Raw genomic sequence first — 12,763 nt, 5'->3', positions numbered from 1 at the left:
GTAATGAATCTAGGAGATCTACAAAAATAACCTTCAAACTCATTCCAGTGTTAAAATACATCTTATCTTTTATAAGACATAATTTCAACAATTGTCCTCTAATCATTCATTCATATGCTTGCATATGCTTAAGCTTCTTTTTAGAAAAAGACAATTTCTTACAGTTACTCTGTTTTTTCTCATTACCCATCAATGCCCACACATGCACAATATGTGAAATATGGTTACATTGCATAATATATAGAAGAATAATGCTGTATTGTAACCAGTGAATAGAAATTAATTATATGATACAATGGGGCCTATGCAGAGAGCAGCGAATTTGAAAAATGGCGAATTTATTAAAAAGTAGCTTTTTTGGAGAGTTTTATTCTCCATATGCAGAAAAGTGCGAATTCTGCTATGTTTAACATGGATGCGTCTGGCGAGTTTAAATTGGCGAGATGCGCGCTTCAGAAACTTGTAAAAACAAATGCGCGCCTTTTTTTTTCCCTTTGCAATGGCCGCGAGCGGCCGCTTCTTGCCAATTTTTTCTGGCGAGGGAAAAAGGAGACAATAGCGCCATTTTATTGACGCGAACAGCCGCTAGATGCCGTTCGCGGCTCTCTGCATTAGGATATTTGTAAAACTGGCGAGATTGAGGTTTTCGCCAGCCGCGAGGCGAGTTTTACAAATAGAAAATAAAAATTGGCGCGTTTTTCGGAAATCTCCATTTTCTGCTGTTTTCTGCGCGATTATCTCCAAAAAATGGCGAATTTCGAAAATTCGCTGCTCTCTGCATAGGCCCCAATGTCTTTTTCACACATTGGAATAAAAAACTGATTTTACTTAAAATAAATGACAGCTGTTCTTACCTTCCAGATTCAAATGTGAACCATGTTGAATCCCGTCCGTATCTCCTCAAAGAACTTAGAGGCCACATCACCAGCTTCAACTTTGCGTTGTGAATATCCCAGAGATATATGTTTTCATGTGTTATCTGCATTGTACATTCTCCGTAGATGTCTAAATTTGGTGTTGGCATAAGATACACATTGAATCGTTCTAGGAAAAGTTAAAAAAAAAACATAGGTCAAACTCTAGAAGCACTGACTATATCATTTTTCTACCCACAGAAAGGATTGTATCATGTCTGTTCTCAGTCATTACAAATTCAGCACATTAATAGCTGCTCCTCAAAGACATGTTCTCTTTATTTAATCTCATCTAACCTCAATCCAGAGAATAGACAGACTGCATAGTAAAAGGAGCACATTATTTCAGGATGTGTAATTGACTTTAACTTTTCACTTACCTTATTATCTTCTGGTATCATGAATAATGACACAATATAATGTCAGGTGAGATCTCTATAGATATAATGGTCGCTTTTCTAGTTCATTCAGTGTTAACCACATTGTTTTTCAGTCATGCATAACATTAGAATAAAATATTGTGACATAAATAAAAGTTGGCAAGTTATAGTCATTTTAGGTTCAAATTATTTCCAAATGTTTTTATTAAATACATATACACATGTTTGATGCAGAATTGGAGATTATGTATCAATCTTAAGGAAAAGTTTGTAGAAAAAGAGAAATGATCCTCTTGCACATCTGTTCTTCAATTTATCAAGGTCAAATTCAGTCCCATGTTTACCAGATTTTGTTTGCGGATGTGTGCAATGGGTAAGCGGAATTATGAGAGACTGTTACTTTTTAGTATGTTGTATCCTTTTCTGAATATATATATATACAATATATATTGGACATTTGTTTTTATATATATATATATATATATATATATATATATATATATATATATATATACATACAATCTGCACCCGATCTACTTTACATTTATTATCATATTTCCTTCAATCTGGCAATATTATTATTATTAGAAAATGGGGCAATGCCTTGCCTTGAAACATTTTTCCAGAAATGTTTTGCATGCAGATTTCTGGAATATGACAAGCCAAATAAATAATATACACATTGAAAAAATAGAGATATTTATGGTTAAATAAATATTCGGTGTATACTATATGTTAAATCTATATTTCAATGTAGCAAATACAGGTATCAGAGATCCACTAATCAAATTCTGTACACTTACTTAAAAATATTCTTCAAGTTCTAGGTTTATACCCTAAAATATATAGGCCGAGAAAGAAAATTGGGAAGGAAATGGTTTGCAACAGATTGTAGATTAACCCAAGGGTGTGCAAACTGTGGGGCGCGGGATTTTTCAGGGAGGGCGAGGCGGTTGCAGTGGTCCCGTGCTCGTCCCCATGGCATTCAAATTAAATGCCAGGGGATCGCATGAGGACTCTGCAACTCTACTTACCGTGATGCAGATGCCTGGTGTGACGCGTCGCTATGGCAACGCGGGTTAAATGACGCCACGGGGTCATATGACATGATGTCACATACCGTCGCCCTGCGACACGGTATCAAATGGTATAGCTGAGTCATGTGACGTGATGTCACATGGCCCTGCGGCGTAATTTGATACCGACCAAAGAGGTAAGGGGTAGGGCAGTGCAGTGAGCAGGCAATGGCCCAGCTTCAAATGTTTGCACACCCCTGGAATAACGTATGTGAATGCATGCTAAATGTAAGTATTACATTAATTGAGATTTACCATTATTTATGGCAGTAGTTACCAAAGATGAAATAAATGGCACATACCCAAACTGACTGAAATACTACACGTATATAGAGATGAGCAAATGTGTATTCAGTATTTGAGTTTTATTAAAAATTGCATAGACGGAGCTGGTACCTAAATAACACTTTTCCCACAATTAGGATTTGTGTCAAATGTGGAAATTTTAATACTGTAATTGAACTATTGTAGGTGTTATATACTGTAAAGACAAGGGGAGTCTATCTCTCTAAAAAAATTGGGAGAGATACTCCAGGCATACTTTCACTATGAATAATATTTCAAATCTGCATTGTGAGGATAATGAAGCAGGCTCTGATGGAAATGTTTTGCAAAAGTTAGTGCAATACTCAAGTGGATCCCCTGTCACTGCTGTGTGAAGACTGCTGTATATTCTGTATGCTAGTCGCTTTTATATATTGTACAGCTACAAGACTATCACGGACATTCAACTGAGATAAAATTGTACCCTATCAAGAACATAAGAGACACTGCCATGTTACTGAAAGCCTATTCCTTTAATAGACATGTCACAGGAGACGAGTACTTTAACACCTTTACCTTCCAGGATCAATTTCACTTGGCAGGACAAGGTAGTGGTATAAAATGAGTTTTATTCTGGTAAAACCAGCAGGCATATCGAGTAATACAAAAACAGGGAAAATACACATTCTCTGTGGGTCTGGGGGGAGACGCCACCAGCCACGCCACCAGCCCCCCCCCCCCTCAATGCCGCCGCCGCCACCGCCAGCCACCGGGCCTCCTCCACCGCAGTCAATGACCCCCCACAGCACCACCGCCAGCCACTGCTCCCCCTGCCACCGCAAGCCACCCCCCACCCCCCCCGCAGTCACTGCCCCCGCAGCACCCAGGGCAACAAAATCGTAGGTGATGGGACACAGCAGACGCACAACGGAGGGGACTGTGGACTCCGCAATACTTGGAATGTGAGCAGGATCACTACCGAAGTGGAGAGCCTACTACCACACTCTGGGAAGCTATCCAAAAACGCTGTGTTTGATTATACTGGCTGTAAGTGCAATATTGTTCTAACCAAGTCTTTTGTAATAAATTTATTGTGCCATGATCTTTTTCTCTTTTGGTTCCATTGCATACTCTGCACATATTGGAGAACTAGCCTGTCTTGAATAACTTCTGACACTCCGGATAGGAAGAAAATCACAATACAAGCTGTACTTAAATTGTAAATGCATGAAGTTAATTGTATTAACTATTAAGGGAGAATTAACCTTTATTGATATATTGTTATCTTCTTTTACCTTTACCTGGACTATGCATAACAAATATACTTGAGTCAATGCGCTGGAGGACATCTTTTCTTCTCCGTTCACATTTGGAGGGACGGGGAACTCTCTCATGGACTCTGCAACTGGACTTAAGTATACCTATATTGGACTCTTTACCTTCCTCCGTTAACACTATTAAGGTGTATTGACACTGTATTTTGTATTTATTAATATTAGGCTAGTGATTAGTGCTACTTTATTTATTTTCTGTTCTCCCCAGAGAGAGACTGTCCCAGGAAGCATGTATGCAGGTCTCTGACCACCTTCCATCCCCTCCCTTGCGGTAGTGGGGACTATACCTCCTACTCCACCAGGGAGTAGGGGAAGAGTTAGGATAGACTCTCGGGCCCTTACCGGGGGTTGATTCCAGGGACCATCCAGAGGAAGGGACAGCCAGAATCAGTTGTATGCTGTATCCTGTAGTTTGGACAATAAAGCTGTTCCTGTTTTATAAAATATACTCCTGACTGAGACTGCAATTTATCAGGGGGCGTATCAGAGGGTTCTCCTGCAAGGATTGTCTCCAGCACTCCTGGAGCCTGCAAGAGATGGAGGCGCCACACCAGTGAGAGAGAATCAGCTATCACCACAAAAGACTGTCCTGTCTTACCCAACATCATCGGTGGAACCTCAGAGCTTCTGTGAACCAGCAGGTAACCAGCACATTACACCCTGTAATAGCGTAATCTCCCAGAGGGTGGTGGAAAACCTGTTACATACACACATACACACACACACACACACATATAACAGCTCCTCTTACAAAGATCTCAAACATTGCACACTGGAATTAAACCAGGACGCACAGCAGCCCAAGGACCTTCAATGTGGGAAGGAAATCAGAAAAAGACAAATTAAACTCCATCCTCCCCTAAAGTAAGCATAGATGTTATTAGTTGAAAGGCGCATTATTCTCCAAGTAACCTTCAGAACGACCAGAATCTTAGGGTTTACATGATGTTGAACATTGTGGATTATTTTTTAACACTTTCTACCTTTTTTTCATGCACAGAAACCTTTTTTAGTACACAGCATTAACATCTGTACACCTAGTGCAGTCAGTTTCTGTGCCCCACAAATATTATTTGTGATGCGGATTACGACATTTCAGATTAGTACATAAACGCAATTTAAAATTAGATTTTTGTGTACCAATTTTACACCAGAAAAGCAGTTTGCGAAGTTTAGTCCTTAAACCCAATATTTTCTTAAAGGTGATCAGAGCTTAATGAATAGCTTAAGTGAATTAATAGATATTGAATAGCTTAAGTGAATTAATAGCAAGTGAATAGCTTAAGTTTTGATAAGGCAATTTGAGTTCCATTTTTCCTGTTGTTGAATACAAATTGTAAAAAGATATATGTGATGTATATGTAGCCCTTTTTCTGAACCCTCCCAAAGGAACTACTGGTCGCTGTACAACACCTGCGGCTCCAGGAGATCTGAGCCTCCGCTATCTGGGAGACAGGGGTAACACTCATACATTTACTTAGCGCAGCGCCTCCACTTACCCACGATCCCCGTGATGTGAGATTCCCCTGGGCAAGAAATACATACACACAGATGTAATGCAACCAACTTTACTGTATTAACGATAATGCAGAGTAACCTTATCACTCTATAATGCAACAGGTAACCTTAGTGGCCCAGCCACTCTCATCAGGAGTAACATGTCCGTCCCCTCACCGCGTGCCCCACACACCGTGTCCATGTATGATACTATATGGTATAGGCTCAGTCTTGTAACCACTCGCTCAGTGTTCCTCAGTGTACAAAGAGTTTAGCCTAAAGCGGGATCAGCGCCTGATGACCGGTGTTGGTGCACCTGATGATATAGTACCTGCGGAGTGCTCGGATCTGCAACTGCTTCACAAAGGATCCGTCGAGTTCCGGCCCGACATCCCGGATCCACCATCCGGGAAGACCCCACCAAGATGGCCTCTGCAGCCGCAACGAAGAGCAGCGCCCAACCTTCTGCACGGGTACGCAGCGTCAATGGAGTCCCTATCTGACTCCGTGAACTAACGTGACACTCGCTATATTATAGGCCGTCCCTACAGCACAGCAACCTTGAATGGCTTTAGGGGAAACTCCTAGGGCTTGCGGGGTAGCTTATCCTATGCAGGTGGGTCACTGACCCCCTGCACCCACACTACCTCTCCCATACCCACCCGGGTCCAATCTGGCTAACTTCTCCCTAACCTCTGCAGCAAACACACTGCACACACTGTGCCTACTTGTCAGCGCTCACAGCACTACCAGCCGTGACACTGACAAGACTGCACACTCACACACCTAAGGGCAGAGTCCCTAACCTATGGGCCCTCCCTCAGTACTTACCCCCTACCCTGGTGGGGATTGGGGCCTGCCTGGGATCTGGGGAACTACCTTACCTGGTGTAGGAGCCACTTGCTCCCTACACCCTTCCTCCCCCTTCCTGCTCCCAGCTTCAACTGCCTGCTCCAAAGCCCACAAAATGTATCTATATGCTCCTCCAGGGAATCCTGGGCCCTCATTTGCCACTATGAGGCACCTGGTGCCTGCCTCCCTATGCCTCCTGGGAGTTGTAGTCCCGTGGAGGCTGCTAAAGCATCGGGGCCGCGTGCGCGCTTCTCCTGCGCATGCGCGAGTTTCTAAGGGCAGCCATGACTCCCTGACTGTCCCTGCGCATGCGCGATCACTCATACGCTCGCGCAACCTGTCATGGCGGCCCCCGCTAGCCGGGTGCGGGACTCTGAGCGCTCCAAGCGCTCCCTGCACTGGCCCCCACCTTCGTGTTGTGCCGGCGGGTCCGTCGCTGCCTCCGGCGGCACCCGCGATCCCTCGGCACTCTGCAAGGGGGCTCCCAGAAGAGGAAAATAGACATGGGCTACATTCTCCCCCTCGTACAATCCCAACGACCTCTCTTGGGTAGCAACATGCAATAGGGAGTTATATAATGAAAAATGCATTGCAAACGGTATATCACACACAACATGCATTTGTTCACCGGTACCCAACACACTCGCATGGATACCTAAGGCCAGCTGAGTCTCAGAGTAGAGTGCCCCTAACTGATTGGGTGAGGGTATCCCACCTTAACTCCTGTGAGTCTTTTGGAGCTCAAGATCAGGTGTTACAGTCTCTACCACCAAACCATCGCATCCCCCTCGCAGAAAAAATAGTAAGGGGTCCTGGTTATTGACCCTTGCCGGATCCTCCAGTTTTGTCTCACGGGAGACAAGGAGGTTCAGTCTCTTGCCTCGGTCCACCACATGGCGAACAAAGCTCTCCATCGTGCGCATGGAAGAGGCCACAACTAACCGAGCGGTCTCAGCACAGTCTTTGTCCACTCCAGCAATCCCTTTAACGGTGACATCTTCTGTGGACAGCACAATGTCTTCATGCAGGCCCGTGTCTTGAGAAGACAAAGCTTGGAGATTACTCGCGCATGGATAAGCGTCGCTCCTGGCCGCTGCACCGGATACCTTGATGAGGTCAAATCCGCTCACTGGTCTGCAGAGATCTTCTGGGGAAGATACCTCCACCAGGACGCGATGACGAGGTGAGCCCATCGCCCAGGTGACCCTACCTTTGGAGCCACCAGGCCCCACAATCACAGAGGAGATCACCCCTGTCATCGTTGGCAGGTACTGATCCCAAGCCTGGGACCGCTGGTACCATTGTAGAAGGCCGGACTGGCCACAGTAGCACACTCTGTATCCACCGAGATATTCGGCTTGGTGACTTCGCAAGAGTGGTCCGCCGGCAGGCGCAACACCATGAGTGGTTGGTCTCTGGAATTACCAAAAGAAGATGGGGGTATAGACACCTTACCCTGTGATTTCGGAATCTGCGGGTCTGGACTCTGTGTTTCCTGCTTGGGAACCGGGTCTGGAATATCCCTTTGGACACACGGTCCCTCCACAACCTCCACAGCTGAGGTAGGTGGACTGGCAGCGGCTTGGGCCGGCAGGGTGGAGACATCAGGCATCTCTTTCTCCACAGGTTCCGCAGGTTGGGGTACAATAGGCTTCAAGAAACATACACCGCAGCAGGCACATTCGGGCTCCCACGCCAGTGCGCCTCTAGAACAGTCACAGGTGGGGCTAAAACACTGTATACACGTTTCCCCGTCCACCTCGGTTGTCTTGAAGTCTAGCGGTACTTGGGACATGTCAACTCCCTTGTCATAGGCTTCACGCAAGCAGGGGCACATTAGCGCAAGGACATCTATTCCTGGCGCTTGCCAGGCCACATACACATTAGGGTGTAAACCCTGGCAGTCTATCTCATTCTCCAAGCGCTCCCTGCACTGGCCCCCACCTTTGTGTTGTGCCGGTGGGTCCGTCGCTGCCTCCGGCGGCACCCGCGATCACTCGGCACTCTGCAAGGGGGCTCCCAGAAGAGGAAAATAGACCGGGGCTACATATAAAAAGATACATGTGATGTATCCAGTTGCTTTTTTCACAATCGAGATGATAAACAAGTCAAACTTGAAAAACAATTAGTGACTAAAAATATTCTTTTTTAAAAGCAGCATTCCAAGCTGCTGGCTTATTTTTTTCCCCCCTTTAATATGTGCATCACTACAATCTAGACAATGATAAGTAATTGTGATTGATCGGCGGGGGTTCACTAAATGGTTGTCAGTGCGGCAAAAGAGAACCAAAGATGCAAAGTTCTGTGGGGACGATCATGTGACAAGGCAGTCAGTAGATACAATTGGTGCACTGATAGAGAGAGGCATGGCTCAAAAAGGGGTGCACCAGAGCCTATTTTAGAAAAGGAGGGGGATGTAACTTTGTAAATCGTTGCTATAGAAACCAAAAAATGTTTTTAACATTATAATACATAAAAAATGTTATTCAGAGTTGTTTTAAAAAAAAAACAAATACAAGTATTTACTCATAGTGCAGAACTGATTTATTTAACAAAAAAAAAATGTAGGGTATTGCTTGGTCTGCAGCTTTAAGTTAAGTCTCCTGGGTGCAAAAGTGTTGTAAACAAGTGCGCTTATTTCTCTTAAGAGCAGAGGCGCACACCACCACAAACCCACAATGCTCACTGGTGTAAGTAACGGAAAATTGGAATATACTGTAGTAACATACTGTAGTACGTTGACACAGAGTGAAAATTATGCAATTTGCATCTATTTTTGTAGAAATGCTTCATTTGCCACATTTGATGCATATCCACTAATAAATATTTTAACTTTGACCTGTGTAAAAAAAAATGCTTTTTGTTTCCAGTGTTAAAATTAAAGTAGTTTTAAACTCTTTGAAATAGAAAATCAAAGGAAAACATCCATGAGGAAACAAGCTTAAGTGTGATGTCTCTGTGCTGGTACAATTGGTTAAACTTTTCTGTTAAGTATTGAGATAACTACAGTATAGACGTAGAATACTATGCTTTAGGGAAAATTAGAGATTTTAGAATATATGTCGGGGTGTTTGCGGTTTCTTCTGCACACTTCCTCAACTCCTTCAGATTCCCAAATGAGTTTATGGGCAGATTGCAGGGATTGTAGAAATATAATAGATAAGGTAACAAACAATTTGTATGAAATACGACGACTCAGATAAATAATTATTTGATGCAAAGAAAATGCCTCTATGGCCATTTATTGTCTAATGATGCGGTGATAATTTTGATCTTTCCTAAGAGTTAAATCAATGTTCAATGCATAGCAACAATAGTTTTTTGTTTTGTTTTTATGAAAAAGTGAGATGCAGGTCATGTAGAAAAATATTGATACCTTTATACAGTATGAGCATAAAGAAGAAGGAATGATATTTCCAATAAAGCAGCTGTCTACCCATTCTAGACACTTTCATGATTCACAGTGGCTTAGTTTGCTTCCTTCTCTTGCAGATGAATTTTGCTAACTGAATGAACTCAGCAAATCTTGTCAGGAACATAATTTGAACATTTTATATATGTATGACAAGATGGAAGCATTCATTTGGAAGATTAACATCTGGTATTGTCGTGTGCAGAGTGGCATTTCTAAAACTCTCACTGATGACTGATTCTCAAAATGAATGACAATGACGTATGTGAAACAAGAACAAAGCAGACTATGCAACCACACCTGCAGGACCTGCAAAGTCAGGAATGTTATTGGTCCAAAAAGAAATGTAATCTTTAAAAAAACAAATAATTTAAAAGAAAAGAAATCCAATTAATAGATTGATGCTAAAGTTGAAGAAAAAATAAATCTCCCACAACAATAAGATAATGAGGGACAGAATTTCCGATCAGCAGCCTCTCTATCCACCTTTAAGACACATCTTAAAACACACCTCCTTAACATTGCATATGGGTAGCTGTGTGGCTGATTCTATACTGTACATCTCATACATAAACTTTGACTCCTTGCAGAAACACGCACCAGAACACCTTCCTACTGTCTTTGTACGTTCCTCCTACTTACAAATTAGATTGTAAGCTCTTCGGGGCAGGGACTCCTTTTCCGAAATGTCAATTTTATATAATTTCACTTTTATTTGCTACACTTTTTTTGATTCGGCGTTGTTATTTTGTATATCATTAAAGCTGTATTATTTTTGTTTTTAGCAGTTACACGTCCTGTTACTCTTGTACTATAGGTATTGTTCGGGTTTGACAGCGGGTCCTCCCCTTTGGATATTATATCCTAAGAATTATAACTGTTACATTAACCATGAGAGCATACTAAAGGGCCTGCTGTGACCTTCGTCACTTCTCTTCTGTGCTTCTAGTGTATACTGTATGTATATCCCTTTGCACCTGGTTCTCTTTTTGGTATATGGACTTGAGCTATATTTTACCACCAGTATCTGCATGATTATTAGTCAGAAATGCAAGGTGCAGCAAAACATAATGGGAATACAATGACTACAAGAGAAAAGAGAGACACTGGTGAATAAACTCCTGTGTCCATGAGAAACTAAAGAACATTGCTCCCACAAGTGGGCAAAAGATCCAAGTGTTCTCAATGAGGCAGTGGATTTCATTATATATTTACATTTCTATAACAACATACTGTACATCTTGGTGAAATTAAAATTAGGTATACATGCTGATATTTGTATATGTTTATGTAGATTGAGTAGTTTACTGTATGTACTGTATGTAGCATATTCACTGTTTCTTCACATTTCTTTTATAGTGATATCAATTATTTGATTATACTTTTAATTGGAGAGAGTGTTTAACAAAGGAACAGTTTTTTAGAGGCTCCTTCACCTGCAGAGTAAAGTATGTGTAGGGGAGATTGCCTATGTTTGTAAAAAATAATAGAAGTTATATGCTTGTTTGTTTATAAAATAGAATGTTGTGATTTTTAACTATTTAAGAATAGGTGCTCCAGAGTACAGGCACAAAAGCTTTTGATGAGAAAAATAGATGTCTATGTTTTATAAAAAGAGATTGTCCCATGACCAACACATCTTATTTCAAGACAAATGCTATCACCGCCTCGTGACATGTTTATCATTTACATCTAATTCAAATTCCACATTTACGTCGACCTGGATAGCACTTCTGTAAAATGCACTCTAACAGAGTAACATCTCACTTGTATAGAAAATAAATTAAACATCTTACAAGTCTGACCAAAGCACTAGAACTCTTCTGAATGAGGTTAAATGCTCTTCAGTAACCATCTGGTATAGAGATAATCAAGGTTAAACATTCCCTCTCTCAAGGTCAGGGTAGCAGCACGTTAGAAAAGCTGTAGATTTGTCACCATTGGAAAAAAAAACTTTGATAATATTTAATGGGACATATTGGAGAATATAAATATCAGAAAGAGTACCACGTTTATTGAAAGTTTCTAAATGTGAGAGTCAAAAGTAAAGTGAGAGCTTTAAATGGTTTCATGCACAGAAGTAACAATTGAAAATTGGTGGGGTGATGTATCAGTGTGAATTTGGAACACAATAGTTTGCTTCAATTTACTATATCAAGGTCTTTTCTCCAGGGTTTTCACCTTGTGCATCAGCCAGCAGTTTATGGAGTGGAAATACAGTAGGAGGAGTTAGGAAGCAGTAACATGATACACAAATTGTAATGAGATTCATGAAATGCTGCCTCTAGGTGCAATAGATATTTATGTTTTATATGTATAGCCATGGCTGGTCCTGGCTATGTTTTAGCCTCCCTGTCACGTAAGCCCTAGTAGCTACAGGCAGTGACAGACTATCCTGTGGGTTTACCCCTCCGCATGCTGCCTCTCTGAGTGAAAAGGGGAGGGTGAACTGGAGTCTGTGTACAGCCAATCATGGTGCAGACCCTGTGCCCTCCCCCTCTTTGCCTTAGGCCGCACTTATAGTGCTGGCGACGGCGACGCGACCAATGACGTCACTCGTCACCATCACTAAAGGGGGCAGGCCACGCAATTTGATTGGTCACATGTGGCTGTCAAATCAAATTTAGCCAGCTTCCAAATTTTCAGTTACTTCGTTGCTCCTTCGCCATCACGCTTACTATAAGCGCTTGCGACGGACTTAATTGATTTGTTTTGGAGGCCCGCACCCTCCAGGAGTTTGGGACCCATTCTTTAATACAAGGCATATGCTGTAATGACATCTGCAGTAGTAGCCTGAATAAAGATCCCTTTTTATATACTTCTGCCTAAGTCGCAGTCTATTGGGGGCAGAGGTATAGGAGAAAAGATTGTCATGGTAGGGACTGCGTCCAGCTTTGCTGCAGCCTATTGTGACTGGAGGAACTGACACCTATGAGAAGAACCTGAGCATCACCAAAAGCCTGTCCTGTTCCCCACAACATCGCGGAAGCTCATCTCTCCTTGAGTCAAACAAGTACAAAGAACCACACAGACC

The 12,763-nt window shown here is 42.3% G+C and overlaps 1 protein-coding gene across 1 annotated transcript in view; it reads right to left on the bottom strand.

Annotated features, from left to right (window-relative positions):
- The window catches only part of DOK6 (docking protein 6), a 521,007-nt gene that overhangs the window by 111,133 nt on the left and 397,111 nt on the right, over positions 1–12,763 (bottom strand). Inside the window, exon 5 of the mRNA XM_075585441.1 lies at positions 855–1,044. Within this exon, the coding sequence (XP_075441556.1) occupies positions 855–1,044 (190 nt within the window). The remainder of the gene's footprint in view (positions 1–854; positions 1,045–12,763) is intronic.

Source organism: Ascaphus truei, chromosome 2, assembly GCF_040206685.1.
Source record: "Ascaphus truei isolate aAscTru1 chromosome 2, aAscTru1.hap1, whole genome shotgun sequence".
Lineage (NCBI taxonomy): Eukaryota > Metazoa > Chordata > Amphibia > Anura > Ascaphidae > Ascaphus > Ascaphus truei.
The sequence above is the reverse complement of the archived record's forward strand: the minus strand, read 5'-3'. Positions and strand labels throughout refer to the sequence as shown.